At 43.5% G+C, this 22,414-nt stretch overlaps 1 protein-coding gene across 2 annotated transcripts; it reads left to right on the forward strand.

Moving 5' to 3' along the window:
• Positions 1 to 787: 787 nt before the first annotated feature.
• ZSCAN2 (zinc finger and SCAN domain containing 2) lies at positions 788 to 22,002 on the forward strand. 2 transcript variants are annotated; one of them, XM_010593805.3, is made up of 3 exons: positions 788 to 1,080; positions 2,721 to 3,232; positions 19,872 to 22,002. In XM_010593805.3, the coding sequence occupies exons 2-3, from the start codon at positions 2,827 to 2,829 to the stop codon at positions 21,311 to 21,313; spliced, it is 1,848 nt and encodes a 615-aa protein (XP_010592107.1). In that variant the 5' UTR covers positions 788 to 1,080; positions 2,721 to 2,826; the 3' UTR covers positions 21,314 to 22,002. The 2 variants fall into 2 exon arrangements, with proteins under 2 accessions (XP_010592107.1, XP_003413921.1); XM_003413873.4 differs by having other exon boundaries at positions 2,724 to 3,232.
• Positions 22,003 to 22,414: the final 412 nt, after the last annotated feature.

Here is a 22,414-nt window from a genome sequence, read left to right on the forward strand (position 1 = left end):
GTCATAAAGAAATGAAAATTAAAACAACAAATGTAGTGAGTTGACTCGATATGCCTCCAGCAAATATACTGTATAAGCATACACATTTATTCTATCACAGATCTTTAAGGGTATCTTTTTCTCCATTCTTAGATTTCCCACTCGGGTTTCCAGGTAGTTTCTCACCTGTTTTCATGCAGTGTTGGGGCAGCCCTTTCTTCAGCAGTGCAAACCATGGGATCGCCAAGATAGTGTCTGCCCGTCACTGCCTCCACTGAGCTGAGCAACACCGTGGTAAGTACTAAAATGGAGACGTCGAACAGGTGTGCTTGGGGCAGTGCCTCTGCCTAGGGAGGAGAAGTTAGGGCTGGAGAAGATAGAAGAAAGGGTGGGAGTTCCGTGGCAGAAGAGGCGGGAGAGGGCTTTCCTCCAGAAGCCGAATACCACTTGCGGAAACAAAGGGATGTGCGAAGACCGGGTGCCAGTGTTTATCTGCAAACTGAGGGGAGGAGACGCCGGGATCGGGCGATGAGGGACTTTTCTTGCAGATTCCTTCCCTGCCCAGGGACTGTTTTCGGCCACTGAGGAGTCTAACTATTATTGCCACGACAGACAAGTTCACAGCTGAAAAACACCTTCCAGTCCGTCAATCAAACTTTCCCTTTTTTATAGAAAAATATACAGAGGCCTTAGAGAAGTGAAATGACTGTGTCAGGCCACAGCTTTGGACTGGGGCCCTGACGGCTGGCCCACGGATTTTCCTGCCTTGGACCCACCGGTACAGCACAGGCTGTCAACCCACACGTCGGCTCCCTGAACCGAGGTCCGGTTCGTCTACGTGTGGACTACACTTCCCACAATGCCTTCGGCCCAGCTTCCCTCCCGCCGTCTGGAGGAGCGCTGTACCCGCCAATAGAAAAGCAGGATTTCCAAGGGCCGTTCTCCGTGACCAATGAGCTCGGCGGTGGGTGGATCCCTCCCGTCCATTGTTCTCGGTGCCCCGCCGGCTGGAGCAGTGGTGAATCCCGAGGGGCCGGGTCGTGCCTAGGGGCGCTTTTGGTCTCAGAGCAGCCGCCGGAGCAGAATCTGGTCTTCGGAGAGGTGAGCCGGGAGAAACAGGCCTGGAGCCGCGCGGACCCAGGGGAGCAGCCCGAGGCAAGGGAATAACGGGCCTGGAGCCAGGTGCGGGCAGCCGTGCTGGGGGAGGGGCGTCGGGGGCGCCGTCCGTGTCCCACCGGCCGGAGTCGCCGCAATGTACCTGCCTGGCTCGGCTCAGCGACCCTATTTGGACTCCGCCCTGCAGAGAGCTCCTTGCAAATGCAACGGGGAGGCACAAGGTTGGAGTTGGAAGGGACGTTCGACGACATCCCGCGCAGCCTTCTCATTTTACACATAGGGAAACTGAGGTTCAGAGGGCGTGTGACTTGCCTCAGGTCAGATAGAACTAGTAGCTGACTGTGAACAGTTTTCCCGAGCTCCCGAATAAGAGTTCTGTTATACCTGTGTTTCTTGTAGTCATTTGGGGGAAATATACGTTGAGAACTTCGGTTTTCCCTCTAATTCTTTTTTTCTCGTTTTCCTTTTTTTCTTCCTTTCCTCCCCACCCCCTTCCTTTTTTTTTTTCTTGGTGATTGTTCTTTATGATGTAGTGATGGATTTTAAAATAATTTCTCATTGTCATTATAATGTTTATTTTAAATCATTTTTAATTCCACCACTTTTAACATTTTATAAAGCCCAGATTTTTTTCGTTGTGTGTGTGTTCATTTTTAAAAAGGATTGGGTCATACCGTGTCTGTGGTTCTTCTGATTTGCTGTTTTTGTATTTCTGTTATCTTCCTATTATGAGGATTAGTGACTTATAATCTTTTTCAGTATAATTTTTTAAAGATTTTTAAATACATATAGTAGGGTACATAAACTTTAAAATTCGTATATATGCTCCTGTGCAACCATTGCCAAATCAAGATATAAAATATTCCCAGCACCTCAGAAGGTTCCTTCGATTCCCCTCCCAGCCAATACCCCTGCAAAGGTACTCATTATTATGTCAGCATAGTCTTTAAATACATTCTACCCTATGGATGTGGTATAATCTCTTAACTATTCCCTTTCAATCAGAAATGGTGCTATTGTCCTTGCAAATAAATTTTTGTTTGCAAAGGTGGTTATTTTTTAAGATAAATTCCTGAGGGGCCAAGTCTGTATTGAAGAGTATGAACATTCTTAAAACTTCATACTTTAACATATGGTAATAATGCAGTTGAGATAAAGCCTTCCTTCCAGTGAGGCTCAAAGTGCCTTGATATCTGACCCATTGCTAATCCTTAAGATGTCCCTGTAAGATAACAAGGATGGGTATTATTATCTCAATTTAGTAGGTGGTCACTGAAGTTGAGTTTAAGTTGTCTGTCAGGTCAAGGTGACTCACTCTGCAGCAAATCTGAACTGAGTTAGGACAGGATAACAGTCCTGTGTTCCTGAGAGGGCTTTGGATTTCTGATACTCATTCTTTGATCTTTTGGAAAGGAGAATCCTGTACTTTTGTGTTTGTGGTGCTTCTTCTCTTGCCATAGAGAGAGCTGTTTTCAGGAATAAGCCATTCTGCCTTTCAGAGGGACGGGAAACTTCTGGTGGTTTGCCAGTGTAAGAATCACAGTGGCCTGAACTGGGCTGCTGTAAGTTAGATCTGTTTTAGGACAGCCTACTCACTGATTCTAGTTCTCTTTCTTGGTTCTCAGCAGGACTGCTTGTTGAAATTTGAGAAAGGAGGTTTCATCTTAGGGAGTGGCTGGAGAACACTGAGGTTCAAGGGTTGAAGCCCAAGTGATTGCCCCAAGAACATCGATGATGGCTGCGGAGATACCTAGAGTGACCACTCCCCTGAGCCCTTTGGTCCAGGTACCGCAAGGGGAAGACGAACAGGAGGAGGAAGTCACCACCATGATCCTGGAGGAAGACTCCTGGGTGCAGGAAGCTGTACTGCAGGAGGATGGTCCTGAGTCTGAGCCCTTTTCCCAGAGTGCCAGCAAAGGCAGCCCCCAGGACGAATTGGCCGGGGGGCCGCAGGGTGCACTCGGCCGCCTTCGAGAACTCTGTCGACGCTGGCTGAGGCCGGAGGTGCACACCAAGGAGCAGATGCTGACTATGCTGCCAAGGGAAATTCAGGCCTGGCTGCGAGAGCATCGGCCGGAAAGCAGTGAGGAGGCAGTGGCTCTGGTGAAAGACTTGACCCAGACCCTTCGAAACAGTGGTGAGATGCAAAACCTCATAGGGAGAGGGTGGGAGCACCCCTCTAGGATGGAGTGTTTGCAGAGGAGAAGGTGGTACTCAGGACAGAGTGGGGACAGTCCTGTCCCTGTCTCCTTGCTGTTAGCCTGGTGGGATAGCAGGTCTACTGTGGAGCGCGTCTGTAGGCAGTCAGCACATTTGTCACCCTCTTAATACCCTACTGTGTGCAGAGACAGCTCCAGAATTCCCATACAGGTGGGGCTTTGTGGAAGGGGGCTTAGAGGACTAGCCTTGGAGCTCCACTTGCGTAGTAAACACAGTTTGTACGTATCTTATATGTTTATTTGGGGTGGCTTAGGAAGCTGATGGAAATTATAGGGGGATGGGGATGAAGCCCCTATAAACCATCCCTTGGCACATTCACTTGGCTGTGCAATAAACATCCAAATATTAGAAGTTCCAGCAATTAGAAAAGCCAAATCGTTTGATATTTTCAAAGTGATTATTTTTATGAAACCAAGATAAATGACATGTAAACCAGCTAATAACTGGGGACTTTCTCTAACAAAGTTATCCTGGGCTCTTAAAAGAGTAATTTCAAACTTGAGCTCTTGACAACAGTTAATAGATTTGTCTGCTATGTTACTAATTAGTTCTGGGATCCTAGCATGCCACTTAACTACTCTGTTTCTACCTTGTGGTCTTCAGTTGTCAGCTGAAGTCACTTGATTACCAAATATTGATTTCAGATCTACCTGTGCTCCAGCGTCATTTCAGGACCCATGGGGAGTGACTGCCTTTGTGCCGATGAGGACTGCAGGCATTCAGAGAAAGGAGCACGTAGAGGGGAGACAGCAGCCAGAGGAGGCTTCATGGGGACAGAAAGTTAGAGAGGGAGGTTGCAGGAGGGAGTGGACTTTGGAAAGATGCAGGGAGGAGGGTATGGCAGCCAAGAGGAGCTGTGCTAAGCAAAGGCTTGGAAGGCGGGAACTAGCATAGCTTCTTTCTCCAGGTGACAGTGAGGAGGGCTGTCTGATTGGAACGGAAAGTGTGTTTTTAGAAAGTGGTAGGAAGGAGCTTGGAGGAAGGGTGGAGGGAGGCTTGGACAAAATGTCATTGGCCTCAGCAGGCTCTTGAATTAAGGCCCGAGGGGCATGGGAGGAAGCTGAGTTTGGTAACAGGACGTAGGTTTGATTAGAGTAGGGAGAGGCTAGAGGCAGGAGAGCAGCCAGGAAGCCACCCAGTCATCCGGGTGTACAGTGATGAAGTCGGGCCGAGATGGGGGATAACAGGGGAAGAGGAGGAGAATGAACATGTCTGTGAAAGGACTTATAGTAACAATAGCTAGCACTTCGCATGCTCTTTCTGTAGGCCAAGCAGTGTGCTGAGCATCTAATACGCAAAACTCAGTAAACTTCACCACCTTGGGAAGCAGGCGGGATTATCATCACCAGAGAAGTTAAGTAACTGTCTTAAAATCATGCAGCTAGTGTGAGGCAGAACAGAACCAGAGTTGAACTCCTGTGTCTGAGGACACGGCCCATGTTCTTAAGCATTTCATCACATGTATGATGCTAAGTGATAGTTACTAGAGGGGTGTTGGAAAGAGGGGATGCAGATGAGGATTAAGACAAAGGTGAATGAGAAGCATCTAAGCTGGAAGATTTGGAAGTCTGGGAAGAGAAGGGAACAGAAGGAAAAAAAGATGGCTTGAAGGGCAGAGGCTGTGATGATCCTCAGGGACTGGGAGATATGAGGAAAGCTGTGCTCTGGAGAAGGGACTGACAATGAGGGCCTCTTGCGAGCCCAACCCTGTGCTGGGCATTTTACATGCCCATCTCACTAACAATCCTGGGAGGCAGGTGTGGTTGTCATTTTGCAGATTAGGAGATGAAGTTCAGGAAGGTTGAGCCCTTACCCAAGGTCACACAGCTGGTAAGTGGTGGAGCCAGAATTCAGACTCAGGTCTCTTTGCCTCCACACATGTTTGGTAGATCCAAGGTATCATTTGAAGCAAAGTACCTGATTGTCTTTGAACTCTTTATTTTTCCTATTAAACAACAACAAAAAAGTTCTCATCCTAATTCAAAACTTTGTTTTCTTGCCTCTTGGTGGATATGACAAGTTTGTAATGGACTCTAGGAGCTGTAGTCAGATACTAGAGAGAGGCCTGAGGGGTGGAGGGCTGAGAGAAGGCCTGTGGAGTTGTCATTTAGTTGTAGAAGTCACCAAATTGGAGGGTCCGGTCTTAGCAGGTGTCTCTAAGGTAATGTCAGGCACCCACTGCAGCAGCCCTCCTCATCTGGGCTGCTGCAGAGGCTTTGTGGCTTTCATTTTTTTTTTTAAATAATTTATTTTTGTTGTCATTGAAAATGTCCACAGCAAAATATACACCAATTCGAAAATTTCTACATGTAGAATTCAGTGACATTAATTACATTCTTCAAGTTGTACAACCATTCTCACCCACCTTTACCAAATTATTCCTCCACCATTAAAAGAACTTACTACCCTCTGAGTTTCTCCCCTAACCATTTGAGTTGCTGTCGTCAGTTTGATCCCAGATAGATAGTTCTTTTAAAAAGCACAGTTCTCAAGGTAGACTTTCTTTATTAATTAAGCTAAACTGTTGTTTGGTTTAAAGAAGACTGCAGGGGATATATTTGGTTTAAAGTTTAAGGATTATCTCAGGGCAATAGTTTCAGGAGTTCATCTAGCCCCAGTGGCTCCATAAAGTCTGAATTCCGTGACAGTTTGAAATTTCTCTTCAAAATTTTTCCCCTGTTTTCATCAGGATTCTTCTATTAGAGTCTTTGATCAAAACATTCAGTAATGTAGTTGTGGTTTTCATCTCTCACTGGAAGTCCGAGATGGGGAGTTTGTCAGTCCTCTGACTTCTGCCTTTGGATTGTCTGTCTTTATGTTTGTTTAACAAATGCCACTAAACTTTTCTCCTGATGCTCACAGGAACCTCTGCAATTATTTTTGTCCCCTTTCCAACATTTCTCAACAAGAGACCCCTTGACCTCTATTCTGTTTGTCCAACTTGGGACTTTTGGACACATTAACCCATCATAGGTCTTTTCAAGGACTGGTTAGACTGTTGTTGTTTAATGTTTGACTAACAGGGACCTCTAGGCATTTAAAGTATTATTCCCTTTAATCAGCTGTGTGAAAACTAACTATTGGCTCCACTTCCCATAACTCAGCCCGTTGGCCTCCTGACTGAACACTTACCTGAAACTTATTAGATCCTTAATAAACATTTGTGGGATGAATATTTGGTGAATTAAATTTTTGACTGTAGGGTTTTTTGAAAAAGTGTTTCATTTCTTTTTTTTTTTTGGCCAAAAAAAAAAAAAAAAGAATTATGAACTGTTATTCCAATTAGGATCAGACGTATAGTAACAATTCAAGTGGTAAAGCTCATTTCTATTTGTGAATGTTTCCCAAGGACATTTTAATCCCCATAATGCCAAATCCATCACTGTCCACTCAATTCTGACTCATAGTGACCCTATATATAGGACAGAGTAGAACTGCCCCATAGAGTTTCCAAGGAGTGGCTGGTGGATTTGAACTGCCAAACTTTTGGTTAGCAGCCAAGTTCTTAACCACTGTGGCACCAGGGCTCCTTAATCCCCATACCCAGCCCTAATTCAGACTTTTCTCACCTGAACTCTTGCAGCAGCCTCTCCTTCAGCCTCTTCCTCCTCCATTGCAGCTCCTGCAATCCTACCAGAGTGATTGGGACGCTCCTGCTTAAAAATCTTCATGAGTTCCCTGGTGTCTCCCAACTCAAGCATGACCTCCGTCCTCTGCTTAGAGTCCCTGGCCCCATATGATTTGGCCCAGACTTTCCCTGTAGCCTGGCCCCTCCCCTGGCCTCCTGGCTGCTGTCCCTGCTCTGGTTAGGCTAGATGGTGCTGTTTCTTAAACATAGTCTGTGCCTTCCAGCACTCACCTTTTGCTTCTGAATATTTGGCTTGAAACGGCCTTGTCCCATCTCTGTGTGATAAAACCTTAGTCATCCTTTGTGATGCACACCCTTGGAGACCCAGTCATAAAACCATAGCCATCCTTAAATCCAGTCCCTCTTCCTTGTCCCCAACTCCATCCACCTGGCAGCATCTCCTCACCTCTGCTAGAAGTCATCTCCCCTGGAACATTTGGACTCTTCCTTCTCATATGGCTTTTTGTCACGTTCCATCTTGTTTTCTAATTATATGGATACTCGTCTTATTTTTTCTAGGAAACCATAAAGTCCCAGAAGGCAAGGAAGCTGTCTTTTTTCTTTTTCCTTAACTCTAATAGTACCCAGGACAATGACCTATACATATATGCATTCCTGTGTACATATGTAAGCACACATATATTTTGGTTGTTGTTGCAAAATTATAAATTTTCTAGCACTTACTAAAAATGTCCTTTTTCTGGTGTGTTTGTGTACTCTTTAGTAACATCATTTACCTTGGTCAAGCTGTGTACACTTCACCCACATTCACTTTCCCATCACCAAAAATAACAAGTGTCTACTATCTAAAGAGTGATTCTCCCTCGCCCTACCCACTCGTCCCTGGTAACCACCAATGAATATCGGTTTTTGTATGTATACATATATTTTGTCTTTTTATAAAAGTGAGATCATATAATATTTGGCCTTTTGTGATTGACTTCTTTCACTCAGCATAAAGCCTTCCAGATTCATCCACGTTAAAAGGTATTTCAAGGACTCATTATTCTTTACGGTTGCATATTTCTGTTTCAACAAGATTGACCCACATAGTTTATGTCTGGCAGCAGGGTTTTCACTCCTGCACAGGCCCATTGAAAGACCATTTATAAAAAGCATCAGTTATCTCTATCACTGCTTATAAGTTACCAACTTAAAAACCAGAAAACTTCAGTGTTTTCCTGGGTGATTTGGGGAATGACAACCGAGATTTTCCAGGACCACTCTGAATTTAAAATATTTGTCCTTGTAAATAAATCATCAAAATGTCTCAAATTCCAGTTGTTGGCAGCCAAGCCATACCTTGCAGACAGTCTCATACCTGTAAGCATCCTGGGCTCTGGGGCCAGAAATCATTTATCAAATTTTATGGCCCAATTTTTGGTTCAGGAAATAAAGTCACTATAGAATTGGGACAGTTTGTCCTGAAGTGCTCTCTGAGTGCTGAACCCAGGTTCATCCAACTTTCTGTATGAGATAAGCAGAAAAATGCATTTAGAGGCCTGGGGGCCGATGTACTCATGCAACAGTGGCCTCCCTCAAATAACTACAGACCAGAGTGGTTGCAACATCAGGATGGGAGGGAAAACACTCCTCTCCTAACAGATGCATTTTATCTCATGGAAACCCCATCACCCAAAAAGAAACTGCTGACATCAGAGGGAGCAAAGGGGAAATTATCGGGCTTAAAATGGATAAATTCCTGACATATAAATTCTCTACCATTAGAACAGAAGTTCTCAAGGTGTGGAGTCCCTGGGTGGTACAAACGGTTAACATGCCCAGCTGCTAACCAAAAGGTTAGAGGTTTGAGTCTACCTAGAGGCACCTTGAAAGAACGGTTTGGTGATCCACTTCCAAAAAATCAGCCTTCGAGAACCCTGTGGAGCACCGTTCTGCTCTGAGACGCGCGGGGTTGACATGAGTCGGAGTCAAACGGACAGCAGCTGCTGGTTCTCAAAGTTTAGTCCCCAGAATATCTGCATCCGCACCATCTGAGAAATGTTGAAAATACAGATTCTTGGGCCCCACCCCATACCTACTGAATCAGCAACTTTAGGGGTAGGACCCAGCAATCTGAGTTTCAGTAGGCCCTCTGGGTGATCCCGAGCCCTGCTACAGTTTGAGAACCTCTGCACTAGAGCTCTGGTTCTCAAACTTGGTTGCACATTGGAACCACCTGGAGACTTAAGTCCCACACCTAGAGATTCTGATTTTCTGACTTAATTGGTGTGGAATGTAACCCGAGCAAGGGAGTTCTGAAAGCTCTCCAGGTGATTCCAATATGTGCAAAGTTTTAAAAACACTGCCATAAGCCAGAACCCAACCCGCTGCCCTCGAATTGATTCTGACTCATAGTGACCACTGCTATAGAGCCTTGCTATTCAAAGCTTGGTCCGTGGACCAGCATCAGCATCACCTTGTTAGAAATGTAGACTCTGTGTCTACCCCGGCCCCAGTGACGAAGAATCTGCATTTTCACAAGATCTCCAGGTGACTCATGTGCATTGTGAAGTTTTAGGAGCACGGCTGTACACTAGAGAGGAAAGAAGGTTGTTGATGTCAGCCTACTTTTGACCAGCATTTGAGCTGAAGAGTCACAGCTGACCTCTCCAGCCATCCTCAGCATCACTTGGCTTTCAGTGGTCACAGGCAACAGGCCCCCGCAAAATGCTCCCTTAGTGACGACAAAAACAAAAAACCCAAACCCGTTGCCGTCGAGTCGATTTCAACTCATAGTTGACCCTGTAGGACAGAGTAGAACTGCCCCATAGAGTTTCTAAGGAGCACCTGGTGGATTTGAACTGCTGACCTCTTGGTTAGCAGCTATAGTTCTTACCCACTACGCCACCAGGGTTTCCAAAGGATTGTGTTAAATTTATTTTTCTCAGCGAGAAGGGGTGTGGGGAGGGCTGTAAAGGTGTGTCTTTGTAAAGCTACAGGTCTCAGTTTCAAAATGAAATTACTTTTAATTCAGTGTTCGAAATATATACCATATGGTGCTCTTAGGAAGATGTAAGTATTCTGAAATCAAGCAGTCACAGATACTACTTTAAAATGTTTAGCAATCATTCATTTAAACTGATAAGTGTTCATTACTGTTTTTTTTTTTTTTTAACCAGGGGTTAGTCTTTCAAGCAGCCAGATTTTGAGTCGAACAATGCTGCATTTACTTAGGCACTCGCAGGTTGCCTCCAGGCTGGGGGGCAGCGCTCTAAACGGGAGAGCTCAGTTTGAGCATAATTTGTATTGGATCACTTCTGTATTTTAAACCAGTAGCTCTGACCATGGTGTTGAGACACAGTGGTATGTCACAATCATGCGGGAGGGGCTTTATAAGAATTTTGAGTCTGATAAACACTAAAGAGTCAAAGTTTGTGACCAATTTATTTCATCGTTATAAATAAATGACAGCAAATTCAAGTTCATCCCCATATTGACGTCAGTTGCCTTCATAGTCATTCTGATATACCTCCGGGTATGAGACAGAAAGAGGAGCCCTGTGGCCAGGCAGGGGGATACACACAGGCCCATGACCAGCCATGGGAATATGCTGGGCACATGAGTCCAGAGCATGCGTCAAGGATGCGGAAATACAAGAATCCTTGGCTATGATGGCAGCTTTTGTCTACTAATGGATAAGGAAAGAGTCCCATGGCAATTCAAGGGCTGTTTGATTAATGGTTTTTGGACAGTGGCCTAACCATTTTGAAAAAAAATTGGATTTCTACTTTACAACTTACACAGAAATAAATCCCTGCTTTTCAGCTTATAAAAAATAAATTTCAGGTGGATTATAGATGTGTACTGTAAAAGCTCTGGAATGACACGTACACTATTTTTACAATTTTGAGATGGGGACCGTCTTCTTAATCATGTCAGAAAACTTCAATGCTAAATTGGACTCATGAAAATAGAAAAAATTCTTTATATAAAAAGATACCACAAAGTTAAAAGAATATACAGACTGGGAGGAAATATTTGCAACAAAGTCTACAACGTAGCAGATAAGAGTAAAAATCCTTAATCTACAAGAGTTTCTACAAATTCATAAGAAAAGTCAACCCAGTAGAATAAAAGGTATAAGAATAGGCAATTAAGAAATGAAGAAATACAAATTATAACTGTAGGAGAAGATGTTCAACCTTGCAAACAATCAGGGAAATACCCATTAAAGCAAGATACTATTTTTTTTGACTATTAGCCTGGCAGAACCTTAGCAGAATATGTTTAAGAATTCTCTGTCTTTCTGAGAAATTTATTCACTTAATCTTTTATAATCCATTTCTGAATTCTTCTGAAAATAAGTAATGTATTAGTTATTTTAAACTTGATAAAGTACATAAAATTGTACATAAGAACTACATACATATTCTTCTGAGCCTGTCTCAGGGACAGTCTTTTAACAATCTGCTCATACCTTCCAAAACCAGAATTTAGTCACAGACAAGTAAGTATAGGTGAGTCTTCCTGATAACAAGTGGGTAATTAATTGTTGTATCCAAGAAGAGTCTTGTTGATTGAATTTAGCCATGAAGCATATGAATAAATAAAATTGATATTGTATAGATAGCTGTTAGGGTCTGTTAGAACAGCATTCCCATCTGGTCCTCTTTGTCCCCAGAGTCTGAAGGCACCCTCCAGTCATTTGTTGGCACATGGCCCTGTGATTGCACTTCGCCCTGTCATTTACTTAACTATCTTTTGTCACTTGCCCCCATTAGAATGTCAGCGCCTCAAGGGCAGGGACTCTGTCCTGACTGCTGGATCCCCAGTGTCTGTCAATGTGCCTGCCCTCCTATGTGTGCTTAATGACATATTTGTTGAACGAATGAATATAGAGTGTATATTACTGAGGTTCATCAACTTTCAGGCAGCATAATCCAGAGCCCTTATTTTGAAGTCTCTGCATAAATAAAGGGGCTTTCCCCCCACTTCAGTAGTTCTGGAGAAGATCAATAATAGTTAGAAAATTTGACTCTTTTTTTCTTACTTTCTTAATGCTGAACTCATCTCTGAGTTTTCTCCATTGGAGATCCAGGCCTTCCAACCGTTTGGTCACAAGCCTGCACCCTCAGAAGCCCCACCTCCCTATATCCACTCACATTTACAGTATATGCTCATCCTGACATTTGGAATAGCAAACACTATTTTTATCAATATTTTAACACTATTTTTATATAAACTTCCTTTTTTAAAAAAATTCCTAACTCCTACCATCTCATCCCATGTCCACTCATACATGTTGGTGACAGTATTCCCCTTGTATTTGACCAAAACTGTTTCTGAGTTTGCATTTTGTTACTTGGGCACCAATAACTAAAGCAGAAATTCATCTGGACTCAAATGTATTCTACTTCATACTCTTTTGAGAATCTTGGAAAGGGCCAGGGATCCCCCTGTCTTTCCCAGCTCATCAAGTTTTTCTCATTTGGAGGACTTTGTTCAGGCAGTTCACCTGAAGGGCTACTCTTTCCTATCCATTAGAATGGCTCCTGTACTCTGTGTTGTCTGAGGTTAACTTCTAAAGAATGCCCAACCTTCCTTGATCTTCCCTGGAATATAACAGTTTTGTATAATTGTCTATGTAAAGAAGGCTAGGGGTGATCCTTAAGTAGCAGACAGTGAGGGCTGTTGGGTCTGGATTCTGCTGAGACGGGCCTCTGTAATGAGGTGATAGAAGATAATCACAACAATTAAGTATCACAATTAAAGGCTCTCAAGTTATAAAGGAATTCTCTTATTTTCATCTACTAGTTCAATACCATTATTTATTTTTTACATTTAAATCTCTGATTGTTGGGATTTGTCCTAATATGGATCCAACTTGACTTTTTTCATTTGGCATAACTAGTTTTAGCATCATTTATTGGATGTTATGTCTTTTCCTCATGGATTTGAGAGGCTACCCTTTATGATATGCTAAACCCATTATATGGATTCTCTTTCCTGCTCACTGGTCCATCTATCCATGTGCCACCTGTGTTAAATTCTGAATTCATATGTCTGTTGAGTCCATTTTTGGAGTTTTCTGTTTCATTGGTCTGATTATTAATGTTTTCATTATTGAGGTTTTATATTTTAATATCTGGCAGAGAGTCTCTTTCCTCCTTATCCCCCTGATTTTAGTCAGTAATCTTTCTTAGTATTTACTTTTGTGCTATTAAAGGTGCTTATAATTCATTTAAGGAGCCCTGGTTGTGGAGTGATTAAGCACTCTGCTGCTAACCAAAAGATCGGTGGTTCAAACCCACCAGACCAGACATTCTGCTCCTGTAAAAGATTACAGCCTTGGAAACCCCATGGGGCAGCTCTGTTCTGTTCAATAGGGTGTCTGTGAGTCAGATAGCAACTGATTATACTTGATTTACATGATTTGCCAATTTTAGATGATATTCTTTGACTCTCAGGTGTTACGGATGAGGTAATCAACAAATATGTCCCATACTCCACCTTCTTCCCTTCACGTACCCCAATTTTTGTTAGTATGTCATTTCTACATTGCTGTGTAACATATGCATTCTCTTTTATTAGCCTAATTTCCACAGCAGTTTTAGTTTTTATTCTAAAGTTACATAATTAGATGTTCATCCCTAATCCTTTTGCTCTTGTGTCCCCTTTATCTCTTGGTTAACTGTGTCCATCTCCTAGTCGTTTCCTCAGGGAGGGCTCATAGACTGAGGTCACAATACAGGGTCCTGAACAGAGCGTGAGAAAAATGTAGAACAAAATTCAAATTCACAACAAAGATCAGACTTACTGGTCTGACAGAGACTGGAGGAACCTCCAAGACTAGGACCCCCCCAGACACCCTTCTGACTCAGAACTGAAGCCACTCCTGAAGTTTACCTTTCAGCCAAATATCAGACAGGTGTATTAAAATAAACACTAACACCCATGAGGAATGTGCTCCTTAGATCAATCAAGTATATGAGACCAAATGGGCAATGCCAGCTCAAAAGCAAAGACGAGAAGGCAGGAAAACTGGATGAATGGAAACAGGGAATCCAGGGTGGAAAGGGGGACTGTGCTGACACATTTTGGGGATTGCAACCAATCTCACGAAACAATTTGTATATAAATTTTTGATTGAGAAACGAATTTGCTCTGTAAACTTTCACCTAAAGCACAATAAAACATTAAAAAGCAGAAGGGCTTGTAGGAACAGTATTTCATGAATTTGTGTATGTTCAAAGCTGTTTGCTTATAGACATCTATCCTGGAAGGACAGTTTTGTTGAACATAAAATCCTTGGCACACATTTTTTTTCTTGGTTATCTTGTAGATATCGCTCCACTGTCTGTAGACATTGAATGTTACTGTAGAGAAATCTCAGGCCAGCCATCTTTCTTCCCTCTTAGAAGTGATGTGATCTTTTTGCCTTGTTCTCTTTGTTCCTTACTGTGCTTTCCAAGGTATCTATTTTCCTTTGTGCTTCTTTTCATTTTATCTTCATGTCTCTGGATTTTTCCTCCCTTCTTTCCCGATTTCTGCCAGCTTTCATTCCATCTCTTCCAGTTGTCTCACTATTACCTTCCTCAGCTTCCACTTCATGGTCTTTCTTCATAGAGGTGATTGTTTCATTTAACTTTTTTTTTTTTAATGTGTGAAAAGTGGTCGCTTTTTGTAATAATAATAATTCTCATGATTAATGTGTGGGAATGAAAGGCTCTCTCCTTCTCTGCTTTACAGAAAGACAGCTTTCAGTGTATATGGCTCATCTGTGTGGTTGTGGGGGTAGCTTCTCAATGCCAGCCTGGGTTACCCCACTTGCCAGACAGACTGCTGCACTTGAGGGTGAGTCCCTTGCCTTCAGGAAGTGATTTTCTGCCGGAGCTGTCTGAGATCTACCACTGTTGGCCTCCTCACCCTTACTTTCCAGGCTTTTCTCTCCACTTCCTCCCTCACAGCTTCTGCCCAGTCTCTGCTGTTTTTGGAAGCCCCTTTCCTCCTAATTTCACAGAAAATGAAGTTTGGGGTTCTGTTTGTTTGCTTCCCTGTAGCTTCTGCACTCATATCAGAACAGACCAGCTCTTCTGATGGTAAAGCAGTGAAAAACCTTCTCAGCTAAAAATAAATGAGAAGTAGTTAAAATAAGAAAAGCTCTGAATGGATGTATGCACCATTAGTGGCTAACCCTAACTAATGTCCCTATTCAGAAGAGAACAATTACTGAAGTCATCAAATTACTTTGGCTCATGTTAGCTTCCTGAAAATAAATCAGGGCATTGGCCAGGAGGTCCTTATCAAAGAGATATGGTAGCAGAGCTCTGTGCTGGAAACTTGGAGAAAACTGTCTTGCAGGAAGTTGAGGAAGGCACGGAATTCCTGGCCCTGGCCAAGTGGGAACATGCATTGTCCGCTCATGTCTACATCCAGCCCCTGGAGATCTGGGGAGTGGGGCCAGAAGACAATGACCTGAGCCCAAAATTACCCACCAGCAACGATATATGTCAGTGTGAGCACTCAGTGTAAGCATATGTCTGCTTGCAAGTTTATATAAGATCTTATATTGACAAAAGCACAAGTGGTCCTGCCTGATAGGAGGCATGTGAAATTTTGTCATGCCCATATCTGGAAATTGACATTAACTTACGGAAACTAGTTATCACCAGATCAAACATCTAACCTTAAATAAACAATTTATTAGCTTTAATAATAGAAATGTCATTAGGATTCTGTACAGTTATCTCACTAAACATCTTCCCTGCTGCTTTCTCAGCAAGTCTGGTGTAAGGTCTTAGGGATAATGAGGCTATCATCTTCATCAATAAAAGCATCAATTTTTGTACACTCTATGGTATTCAAATTCCAAAGAATTCGAGACACAGAAATAAAGTACAAGTAAATTATAGCCAAAAGTCAAATAATGGGAGGAAAAAATTAAATGAAAATACACAAAATGCATGCTATAAAAAATACACAGTATACTTGCTCTGAGCTTTTGGCTCTGAGCTTCCAAGCAGGCAAGACAAAGAGGGAACCACAACAAGCGGCACAAGTCAAACAAATCAGTCACTTAGAAGAACAGCTCTTTTTGGTATTGAGGTTAGAGGGGTATTTCCTCATTGGGCTTATAAAGAGGACATTGTGTTGTATGAACAGTGTCATCAACAACTTCCTGGCAGCACTGATATTCCTGACAGCCATTTATTTCTAATGACACTTACTTCTTACAGTTACTTCACTGCCAGCCAAGGCCAGTAAACCAACACACAGTTCAGTAAACACAGCTCTGCCAAGGGTCATAACAGTGTAATCCAGGTGCACAGCTCTCTGCTGTTCTGACTTAATCTTGGAACAGATTTTAGAATCACTAGTATGAGAAGCCCTGGTGGTACAGTGGTTAAGCACTTGGCTGCTAACTGAAAGGTTGGTGGTTTGAACCCACCAGTTAGTCCATGGAAAAAAGATGTGGCAATCTTTGTCTGTAAAGATTACAGCCTTGGATTGAATGTGGGTTGGCCCACAGTAAGTTTAGCTTAATAAATGGTGGCTACATTACTACTACAACAATAATTACTGATGGGCAGAGAGAAACTTGAACAGCCAAGAGCCTGAAGTAACTATGAGTCCAAATATCCCAGGAAGTGGGAGTGATGACACAAGGGAGCAGGAGGTTAGGATCAACAAGTGCGATTTGATAGTTTAAGGACTTTTTGGAGGATGGAAGCAGTTATAGGTTATATAAGAGTCCTTAATGGTGGCTATATGAGTAGTAAACACAGTGAAGTGGGCATAAAACTTATTGAAACATAAAAGGTAACTAAGAAGGTCAAGAGGCCGTGAGGCCATGTCTTTGATTGGGAAATCCACATGAACATTGTGGGGTGAAGAATTACTTTGCCCAGAGAATTCGGTCTTTGTCCCAGGTTCCTGAAATGCAACCTCTAAAGCCCTGGAATTTCCTGTGTGGTTGGAGTGTCTCTGTTATTCATGATGAACTCAAGTTCCCCTCCAGGGACTGATTACCCAATAAACAAGGTAACGCAAGGGCTTACTTGTGCATACTTGCTAATCTGTGGTGTATAGGGTGTATAGTTTCACATGGTTTCACCACATCAAAGATGAAATTGTGTACCACAGATCGGTAAATTAGCACAAGTAAGCCTATGTGTACCTTGCTTGCATGTAACATGCATGCCTTACTTACTGGTTAATCTGCCCCTGTTCACCTCGTAGTTTGTGCTAACAAGGTGACTCAGGGTGTGAGATTCAAGAGACCTACCATGTGATATCATGGTAGGGAAGGGAAGGGAACTGAAGATTTAGTTTGATCATACCTGTATAATGAAACCCTGATAAAAACTCTGGACACTGAAGCTCAGGTGAGCTTCCTGATTGGTGATAGACTTCAATGCACAGGAGAGTAACATGTTTTGGGGAACATGGAGGCTCTGCATTGGAGTCCTTCCTAGACTTTACCCTATGCATGTCTTCTTTTGTATTCTTTATAATAAAACTGTAAGTATTAAAAAAAAAAAAAAAAAAAAAAAAAAAGATTACCCAAAAACCCAAACCAAGTGCCGTTGAGTTGATTCCGACTCATAGCAACCCTATAGGACAGAGTAGAACTGCCCCATGGAGTTTCCATGGAGCACCTGGCAGATTCGAACTGCTGACCCTTTGGTTAGCAGCTGTAGCACTTAACCACTATGCCACAAGGGTTTCCAAAAAAAAAGATTATAGCCTTTGAAACCATATGAGGCAGTTCAGTTCTACTCTGCCTGTAGGGTCGCTATGAGTCGGAATCAACTTGATGGCAATGGATTTGATTTTTTTGGTTTTAGTCTAAGGAAGGAGCCCTGTTGTGCAATGGTTAAGTACTCGACTGCTAACCAAAAGATCAGCAGTTCGAACTCATCAGCCGCTCCTCAGGAGAAAAGACCTGGCGATCTGTTCCTGTAAAGATTATAGCCTAGGAAACCCTATGGACCAGTCCTACCCTGTCATATAGGGTCACTATGAGTCAGAATCAACTCAGTGGCACCCGACAGTGGTCTAAGGAAAGAGCTGCATATCCTTCCAGCAATCCTCTCTAATGCTATCTTTCACCCAAGTGTTTGATAAGTACTGAGGAGCAGAGAATTTGACAAGCTCAAACTTGTATTTTGTATTACCAGTCAAGGATCTCTCTGTAAGCTTCCACTGCAGACAAATCAGAGGACTTTGAACTGCCTGCCTAATTGTTTCCTGTCCTCTGCTTACACACCTACAGTCCTTGATACAAGCCCTGACACCTTGTCTCTGTCTCACTTAAATGGCAAATAATGAGATTACAAACACCAGACAGATTTTAATGCAAAAGATTATTATTGCTCTTTTTGTAAGGAGACTGAGCTTTAGGGAGATTTCTGTCATACCAATGAAAATCTCCTTCATTCCTTCATCCAGTTTAATTGAGCACCTACTATGCACCAGGCAGGGGTCCCTGGATGATGCAAATGGTTAATGCACTTGGCCGCTAACCACAAGGTTAGAGGTTCAAGTCCACCCAGAGGCACCTCAGAAGAAATGCCTGGCCATCTACTTCTGAAAAATCAGCCACTGAAAACCCTATGGAGCACAGTTCTACCCTGACATACTTGGGGTTGCTATGAGGTTTCAACTGGTTTCAGTTGGTTATGCACCAGGCGCCATGCTGAGTGTTGGGGATCATTGTATAGCCTGTTGCTTTCCTTTGATTAGCAGTTTCAAATTCCTACCTGTCTTAGTTATCTAGTGCTGCTACAACAGAGATACTGCATATGGATGGCTGTAACAAATAGAAATTAATTTTCTCCTAGTTTAGGAGGCAAGAAGTCTGAATTCAGAATGCCAGCTTTAGGGGAAGACCTTCTCTCTCTGTCCGCTTTGGAGGAAGGTCCTTGTCTCTTCAGCTTCTGCCTCCTGGTTCCTTGGCAATCGCCATGTGTTTTGGCATCTGTCTTTCCCCATCTCTGCTCCTAGCTTGCTTGTTTAATCTATATCTCAAAAGAGATTGACTCAAGATACACCCTGCACTAATCCTGCCTTATTAACATAACAAAACAACCCATTCCCAAATGGGATTATAACCACAGACATAGAGGTTAGGATTTACAACACGTATTTCTAGGGGACACAATTCAATCTACAACGCCACCTGACCTTATTGCCCAGTGGAGAAACATGTAGAGGGATAACCCAAATCTTCACTTAGAAATTCTGGGTGATTACTACAAATGTTATAAGGCCTGACAGCTAGATAACCAAATAGAAGGAAATAAACCTGGTTTTAAAAAGTTTTGAGGATTTCCTAGCCTCTCTATTTTCACTATAAGCCCTGATGGTGCAGTGGTTAAAACCGCTGTGCTGCTAACTGAAAGGTCGGTGGTTTGAGCTCACCAGCCACTCAGCAGAAGAAAGATGTGGCAGTGTTCTATAAAGATTTATAGGATTTGGAAGTCCTATGGGGCAGCTGTACTCTGTCCTGTAGGGTCGCTATGAGTCAGAATCAACTCAGTGGCAATGGATTTGGTTATTTTCACTAACCAAACCCACTGCTGTCGAGTCGATGCTGACTCATAGCAACCCTATAGGACAGAGTAGAACTGCCCAATAGTTTCCAAGGAGTGCCTGGCGGATTTGAGCTGCCGACCTCTGGGTTAGCAGCCGTAGCACTTAACCACTACGCCACCAGGGTTTCCTTTTTCACTAACAGTTTAGTTAAAAATTTCCTTTTGGTTTCCTTTTCTTATCATGGAGTCCTGCAGGCACAATGGTTAAGTGCTTAGCTGCTAACCAAAAAGGTCAGCAGTTTGAATCTACCAGCCACTCCTTGGAAACCCTATGGGGCAGTTCTACTCCATCCTGTAGGGTAGCTATGAGTCAGAACTGACTTGATATGATTTTCCCATCATATACAGGAAATTGAGTATAAATGGTATGTTTTTCTTCATTATTTCAGATTTTGAGATCCAGAGTGAAAATGGGGAGAACTCTCATCAAGACGTGTTTGAGGAAGTTGAATCACATGAGATGTTCTCGGAAACGCCTGAAGGGGAAGGCATTCAGCAATGCGATTGGGAAAGTGACTTTGAGAGAGACTGTGGCTCCAGGAGGCCCCAGGGAAACACTCCAGATGAGGACTATGTAAAGGTGCCATCCCAGGGCAGGGAAGCTGGACAGCTCATAGGCCTTCAGGGTACCTACCTGGGTGAGAAGCCCTATGAATGTCCCCAGTGTGGGAAAACCTTCAGCCGGAAATCCCATCTAATTACGCATGAGCGGACCCACACAGGAGAAAAATACTACAAATGTGATGAATGTGGAAAGAGCTTTAGTGATGGTTCAAACTTTAGTAGACACCAAACTACCCATACTGGAGAGAAACCTTATAAATGCAGAGACTGTGGGAAAAGCTTTAGCCGGAGTGCAAACCTTATAACCCACCAGAGGATCCACACAGGAGAGAAACCCTTTCAGTGTGCTGAGTGTGGCAAGAGTTTCAGCAGGAGTCCCAACCTCATTGCTCATCAGCGAACCCACACAGGAGAGAAGCCATACTCATGCCCCAAGTGTGGAAAGAGCTTTGGCAACCGGTCCAGCCTTAATACACATCAGGGAATCCATACTGGAGAAAAGCCCTACGAATGTAAAGAGTGTGGCGAAAGCTTTAGTTACAACTCCAACCTAATTAGACATCAGAGAATTCACACGGGAGAGAAGCCGTACAAATGCACGGACTGTGGGCAGAGGTTCAGTCAGAGCTCAGCTCTTATCACTCACCGGAGAACTCACACAGGAGAAAAGCCCTATCAGTGCAGCGAATGTGGGAAAAGCTTTAGCCGCAGCTCCAATCTGGCCACACACCGGAGAACCCACATGGTGGAGAAGCCCTACAAGTGTGGGGAGTGCGGCAAGACCTTCAGCCAGAGCTCCAGTCTGATTGCACACCAGGGGATGCACACAGGAGAGAAGCCCTACGAGTGCCTGACGTGTGGGGAGAGTTTTAGCTGGAGCTCCAACCTCATCAAGCACCAGAGGATCCACACGGGAGAGAAACCCTACAAGTGTGGCGACTGTGGGAAGTGCTTCAGCCAGCGCTCCCAGCTGGTGGTACACCAGCGGACCCACACGGGTGAGAAGCCCTACAAATGCCTCATGTGCGGCAAAAGCTTCAGCCGGGGCTCCATTCTGGTCATGCACCAGCGAGCTCACCTGGGAGACAAGCCATACAGGTGTCCTGAGTGTGGGAAAGGCTTTAGCTGGAATTCAGTTCTCATTATACACCAGCGAATACACACAGGGGAGAAGCCCTACAAGTGCCCCGAGTGTGGCAAAGGCTTCAGCAATAGTTCCAATTTTATTACACATCAGAGGACTCACATGAAAGAGAAACTTTATTGAAGTGGCAAAGAGAGAAACTTTGGGGCTGGGGAACTGGCCCAGGAGAGGGAATTGGTCCTAACACATAATATATCTGGTGTCTCGTTAAAAAGAGCCCTTCTTCCTAAATGCTCTTTGGGATTTTTGCCACAATCTTATCCCTGCTTGTCCTCATTTCTAGAATGCTGTCATCTTAGTGGTCAAAGTAAAACCCACATACAGATTAAAGAACAGAGCATAGGGATTGAAAGTTGGAAAAGTTGGGTCTTTTTCTGTTAAATTTCACTACTTGATTGGCTCCCTCTTTCCTGATTCCTCTGTGCCTCAGTTTCCCCTTTGGTGAAATGGGGAAATGTTTCTCCATGTATAGTGGAAGATGGCATGGCCCACAACATGGGCTGAATCCTCAGAGAAATACCAGAAATCTATTCATGTGGTTCTAGCTATTTTGCCACCACTGTGTTTGGCAAAGGTACCTTCACCCCAAGCTGCTAGCATTCCAGGGCCCCCTGCCTAAGTCAGAACCAGCCTTCCTGGATTTAGCGTCCTGGGACTTGATATCAGGTCAGAGAGGAGGGGCTTCTCAAATCCTGCATCATCCACATGAAGGTAAAGCCCTTTTCTATTTCCAGAAAGTGTCAGGAGCACAGAAACATGAGGGACTGGAACTGGTGTCCTTTCCTTTGATAAGAGTTGGACAGGGCCTCCCAAGAAAGGTATGAACGGAGAAGACGTATGCGTTTGCTTTTGCCTCTGCTTACCATCCTGTGGTAAGTCCTGCACTTTGCAGGGTGGGCTTGTGTCCCTACTTTCACAGATACGTGGCCCCGTAGTCATTTTTAAATTGGCCAATGCAATTGCTATTTCCTGTTCTTATATATTTTTTATTTTACGTACGCAGATCTAGAGTTCTGTCCGGTAGCTTACTGTATATGAAGAACATTATTTTTAAGGAAGTACTGATTTTGAGGACACATCTTCTGTCCCATGGAGAGATTCGGGCTTGAATCAGGAGTTTGTCTTACAAATGTCACCCTTGTTTTTTGGCGTGCCACCAGGGCTTTGTGATTGGGATCCTTGAGCCTCAAACAGTGAAGACAGTAATATGATAGCAGGTGAACG

The sequence above is a fragment of the Loxodonta africana genome, chromosome 13, assembly GCF_030014295.1.
Source record: "Loxodonta africana isolate mLoxAfr1 chromosome 13, mLoxAfr1.hap2, whole genome shotgun sequence".
Taxonomy (NCBI): Eukaryota; Metazoa; Chordata; class Mammalia; order Proboscidea; family Elephantidae; genus Loxodonta; species Loxodonta africana.

Excerpts from the sequence above, each read along its gene's own strand:
- ZSCAN2 (XM_010593805.3), top strand. The coding sequence starts at position 2,827 with ATGATGGCTGCGGAGATACCTAGAGTGACCACTCCCCTGAGCCCTTTG. Across the intron at positions 3,233-19,871 it reads CCAGACCCTTCGAAACAGTG|ATTTTGAGATCCAGAGTGAA; the intron begins GTGAGATGCAAA and ends TCATTATTTCAG.